At 40.6% G+C, this 6000-nt stretch overlaps 1 protein-coding gene across 1 annotated transcript in view; it reads right to left on the bottom strand.

Annotated features, from left to right (window-relative positions):
* Positions 1–6000, bottom strand: part of SCFD2 (sec1 family domain containing 2) — a 344198-nt gene that overhangs the window by 310597 nt on the left and 27601 nt on the right. Inside the window, exon 3 of the mRNA XM_019640903.1 lies at positions 654–781. Within this exon, the coding sequence (XP_019496448.1) occupies positions 654–781 (128 nt within the window). The remainder of the gene's footprint in view (positions 1–653; positions 782–6000) is intronic.

The following is a 6000-nucleotide window of genomic DNA, read 5'->3' as shown; positions in this document are numbered from 1 at the left end:
CAACTTGTCTGTTCCCCTTCCCCCAATTCCCCAGCACTGTTCCCATCCCCCCAATTCCCCAATAAAAATCTTTAAAAAAAAAAAAAGAAAGAAATAAGAAAAATGAGATATGTAATAAATACTCTGGTGAAAAGGGATAACAGTTATGTGACTGGACAATTAGCAGCCCACTCTAAAGGTGAGGGGCCAGGCCAAAGCACGTCCAATTGCTCAATTGTTTTATCAGCACAGTACTTCATCCATTAATTCAAAACCACTAAAAGAGTTTTCACCCACATTAAGAAGGGAGGGAGGATTAAAAAAAAAGGGAGGAGGGGGAGGGGAGTAGGAGTGGACTAGAATGAAGGGAAGGTGGTCCAGACCAATTTCAACACTTGTAGATCAACTAAAAAAACTAAAAGAATTATTCTTTGTAAGGAAGGACCCTTCTAGATTCCCAAAATTGAGTCTAAGCAGTCATTGTTGAGCCCCATGGGTAGTATGTACCTACGTCGTATTCCCTCCTTACTCTTTGAACAGTTTACATATACTTCAGTACTTTTACCTAGATGCCACGCTGACTTGGTTAGCTCACCACTTGAAGCAGGCTTAAATGAATTCCATCATAACTCCCGCGGACACTTGTCTACCCTGGGTGAAGTGCATACACTTACCCATACTCATCTTGATTGGCAGGTTTTCTCTGCTTGCTGCTTCCACTAGATGTCTCCGGACTTCCATCACTGCCTCTTTGTGCTTGGTGTTCAGTAAGGCCTCCCACAGAGCTTTGGCTGCGGTGTCACTGCAATAAAATCACAAAGAGCTTTAGAATAAATTTCTACTGGATAATGGGAAGGGTTGAAAGCAAAATAACTTCTTAATTATCTTTTTTGAGCACTAATGTAGTTTTTCCTACTGATACACTCTAAGCGTAGGATTAAATAAAGACTATCTAATCCACTTTAATCAGCACAAAATATTGAGAAATTAAGGAGACAATAAAATCAAGCCAAAAACACACACACAAAAAGGAATAAAGAGAAGTGTGGGAAAACTACATGATACTTTTTTCAGATTTTGCATTTAAAAGTATTTTAGAGTCTAGTTCAACATTTCTACAGTAACATAAATGTTACGTAAGTCAAAATTAAATACATGTCTAAAATGATTTATCAGTAATTATAAGCATATCAATTTGAGATAATATACTTGTCTGGGAAACACAAAGCAATTAGCAATGAGAATTCCTGTTCAAAAATCACTCAATAGAATTCCTAATGAGATTTTCTAATTGAAAGATAATCAAGAATTAGGCTAAGTAACCAGGGCCTTAAGTATCCCACTTTGGGCCTTAGGTTGGAAGGATGGCACTTACTGCAGCATTCACAATTAACTGTTGATGACAGCATGAAGCCCTGTATTATGCAGGGTCTCATCTGAGCTCACTTCTTCAGCTGCCCTCTGTCTCACCCAACAGCCCATGTCCAAATTATCAATGTGTACAGTGTTCTTTCTGGAAGACCTCTACATGTAGCCAAGTACAGACATCTGTAGTAACGTTTTAAAAACTGAATATAAAGAAACAAAGTTGACTTCTGTCTCTTTCCAAGGACTTTTTCCTCCACTTAAAGCTCCACTAACATCTCTTAGTATCCAGTTAGCAATATTTTGAAAATGAATGCATGTTTAAAGTTCAGTTTTAAAAGTTATATCTAATAAGATACTAATTTAGTTTGAAAGTTATACCTAATAAAGTACATCTTTCAAGTTTGAATTTGATTTGGAATAATGGAATGATGTATTTTAGCACTGAGTTTAATGTCTAGCACATACTAATCTTTTGTTAAATATTAGTTGTTTTTATTATCATCTATTTTTTCCTCAGCGAACTAATATCACTGCTCAACATATTCCACTTGTTTTGATCTGATCAAAACTGTCATCATTATAACTCTACATCTAATATTCTAAGTTTAATTTAAATAAGCAGGTAAACTACATGCCAAGCCCTATTCTCAGTGGTTGGGATATAGATAAACACAAGGCATAAGTTTTTAATGATTTATAGTGTGTAAGAAGAGGTAGATTTATAAGCAAAGAAATTATCAAAAATAAGTGTGATAAGAGGCATGATCGATGATCGCACATGTTTCTCTGGTAGCACAGAGGAAGGGCTCTAATCCCGGCTGGGAGGGCAAGGTCTCAGAGAATGATTTCTACTGGAAATATAAGCAAGTACACAGACACAAAAACTCCATAAGCAGCCAAGGAAAGAAGTTATAACCCAATCTGCAAAGGAGAATGGTAAAGAAAGTCTTCAAAGAAGATAGAAAATCTTCATCACAAAACAAGACGAAGAAGGACGTTTCAGAATTTGCAAAATCCTAGGTATGAGACACTAAGCAGTACTGTTCTGCTCCATGTTAAGGCGCTGGGGGAGGGACAGTAGAATTAAGGGCAAAAGAGAAGGTGGGAGCTGCCCTACGAGGATCCTACATTCCTTGCAAAGGCTTGCTGACTTCAGCCCATAGGTGACAGGTTGCCAAGGAGAGTGGGTTTGATTCCACATTTTGAGAAGAGTAACATAGCTTAGCAGTTATGAACACAGTCTTTTTCCTCATTCAAAACTAGGTCTATTGGGCCGGCCGAGTGGCGCAATGGTTAAGAACTGGCTTGGGACACCAGAGGGCCCCGGTTCGGATCCCACATATGAGGGCCAGTGACACTGCCCTCTACAGCTAAGATGCTGAACAACAGCTCAACCTGGAGCTGGGCTGCTGTGAGTCGCCAGTGACAGCGTAGGCTGCAGCCCCTGTGGCAGTGGGTTGCCATGGGCTACCGTATGTAGCCAGCAGCCAGCGTGAGCGGCCAGAAGCTGCAGTAAGCGGGCATCCAGAAGCCGGCGACTGATCTGCCTCTCCCGGGAAGAGCGCAATGATGGTGCCAACTTGGGCCAGTGAAGCAACGTCCTCCACAACTAGACTGAAGAACAAAAAGACAGCAACTTGTCTGTTCCCCTTTCCCAATTCCCCAGCGCTGTTCCCATCCCCCCAATTCCCCAATTAAAAAATCTTAAAAAACAAACAAACAAAAAAAAAAAACTAGGTCTATTTCCTATGGGGTTTTGGGAAAGTTACTTAATTTCTCCAGAGCTCTGTTGACAATGGAGAACCACTAAAGAATTTTGAGCAGGGGAGTTATATTCCCAGTTTCCCAAATTTATAGTCCACAACTGTTCCCTACTTTTTCCCCCCCAAAGCACCTCACCCCAAACCACAGGGATTTCTCACATACCCTCAACTCTGTATGCAGAGCCTCTAGAGTAGAACTATACTGCCCTCCTCTTTTCCATGAGAATAATATGGTGTCTCCAAGATCCCGGGAGATTAGGTAATGCTGTGGTTGCCCCATCAGATTAGTGTGGTGGTAAAACGTGGGCTCTAGGGTCAGATAAATCTAGGTTCAAACTCTGACCATCCACTCCTCATCCCGAGCAGGTCCGTGGCCTCTTTGGTCTTCCTCAGGCCCTCCAAGCACAGGGACGTCTTCTCCTCCTTTGCCAGTAAATGCTCTTCCTACAAATATTCCTCCCTCTCTCCAGGTGTCTACTGAAACGTCACCTTGTCACAGAGGTCCTCCTTCTTATCCTGTGTTTAAAGAGCGGTGACAGCCCATCCCAGCACCATAACCTAGCACCCCCTACAGGGCTTTACTGCTCTACATAATCCTTATTCCTATCTGACTCATATGTTCCCATGTTTATATATGTTTGTTGTCTATCGCACTCATACACAGTAAGGTCCTTCTATAAAAACAGGACTTTGTTTTATGCATTGGTAATTTCCTACTACCTAGAACAGTGCCAGGCCTGTGGTAGGTATACTCAATAAATACTGAATGAACGAATGATGTTTGCTAGTTATGTAACTTTGTGCACATACATAACTAAGGCTTTTTTACCCTCTGTTTTTTCATCTGTGAGCTGGAGGTAATAATAGTGACCACCTCACAGGGTGTTGTGAGAGTTAAATAAGAAAATGCACATAGAGCACTTCCCGATTCATAATGAATGTAAGTTGTGTGGTTGTTACTACCATGGCTATTGCAATGAATGATATTGCCATATAATTCACTGTGTTCAAGGGTTTGTAATATATTAGATGGATTCACTTAATTATATTGAATATTTTTTTCATATAATATTGATTTGTTCACATATACTTAAGTCACTTGGGGCTTGTACTCTCTGGTTCTTTCCTAGTAAAACATTTTAGAAGAAATACATTGTCTGTAACATTGATGCCAAGTCAGGTCATGTTTCCTGGAAATTTGTTTTGATATAAACAATTTGATTGTCTAGGTATATGTGACAGTTCCTAATACCTACTTCCTGTCTGAAACAGTTTCCTAAACACACTATACTGACTCCCACGTCACACGTGGTCATTTTAAGATTACCAAGTTAACACGCATGAACTAATTCTGGTTCTCTGAAGCCTGGCACTGACAAAGTCACAATCATCCTCACTGGCAGCTCTGCTGTGTCCTGCACCCCAGTCTTCACCAAGTCGCTCTGTCACTGCTGTGTGGTGGTTTACGCACATATTCCTATGTTGGCATCTGAGTTGAGTGTGGGAATTAACCACTGCCTTTCTCTAATATGCTCAGAGAAGTTGATCCAATACACATTTCATACTATTGAAGTTTCACATGAAATCAATTCCTGATGTTGAATTTTATAAGTCAAGAAAAGTTTACTGAAATCCACACTATAATCATGATCGTGTATTTTATGTAATTCTGTATCCTCTCCAACTGTACAAACTCTCTATTTTCCCGATGAGGGGATAAGCACACAGAGGGCCAGTATAGGAGACTAATGGTAGGCAGCACTGTAGTCTAATAGCAGCATGGGTTCTGGAACCAAACAACACGGGGTGTGGTTCTGCCACTTACTAGTCCTCTCTCCCTAGCAGAGTTATTTGACCTCTCTGTACACGCTTCCTCCTCTGTTAATCAGGGATGGTAATAGTGCATATTCAGTGGGTTGATAGAACTGAAAATGCTAATATATCTAAAGCCCCTAGAAGAATTCCTGGCACATATTACATGCTCAATAAATACAGCACTATCATCAGCAGTAGTAGTAATACTACATTAAAAAAATAAAATAAAATAAAATAAATGGAGGGCCCGCCGAGTGGCGCGTTGGTTAAGAACTGGCTTCGGATGCCAGAGAGCCCCGGTTCAGATCCCACATATGAGGGCCAGTGACACTGCCCTCTACAGCTAAGATAGTGAACGGCAGCCTGGGCTGCCATGGGTCCCCGGCGACGGCGTAGGCTGCAGTCCCCTGCTGCAGTGGGCTGTCATAAGCTACAGTGTGTAGCCAGCAGCCAGCGTGAGTGGCCAGCAGCCTCCGTGAGCGCCCGTCCAGAAGCTGGCGACTGAGCTGCCTCGCCAGGGAAGAGCGCAATGATGGTGCCAGCTTGGGCCAGTGAAGCAACATCCTCCACAACTAGACTGAAGAACAAAACAACAGCAACTTCTCTGCTCCCCTCCCCCAATTCCCTAATAAAATCTTTAAAAAAAAAAAAAAAGAGAGAGAGAGATCAGACCTTACTTTAAAAAAAAAAATTGAAAGTTCAGCATTTTTTCATAAGCTATAGGAGGAAGTCTATTTTAGAAGTACATTAGTCTTTTTCACCTACTTGCATATATGTATGGATAACCATTGCCAGTAGTTTCATTTTCTAACATGAAAAGGTCAACAACACATAATGCAGAATTTATAATGATACCCCCTAAAACACCAAAAACTCCAACTCAAGCAATCACCTTACTTATGACATGCTGATGTAAAGAATTTTGATTTTTAGGAATAAAATAAGAATCTTTACTACAGGTTACTTAGAGACTTACAGCTATAGTAATTTTTTTAATGTAGATTTTTAAGCAATGACTTCTATGACAGCTTCCAATCATTAATTTAATTATAATGAAATTCTGTAGGCTGAACCT

The sequence above is a fragment of the Hipposideros armiger genome, unplaced genomic scaffold (genome assembly GCF_001890085.2).
Source record: "Hipposideros armiger isolate ML-2016 unplaced genomic scaffold, ASM189008v1 scaffold_53, whole genome shotgun sequence".
Taxonomy (NCBI): domain Eukaryota; kingdom Metazoa; phylum Chordata; class Mammalia; order Chiroptera; family Hipposideridae; genus Hipposideros; species Hipposideros armiger.
Note: the sequence above shows the minus strand (reverse complement) of the source record. Positions and strands in the feature narration are given on the sequence as shown.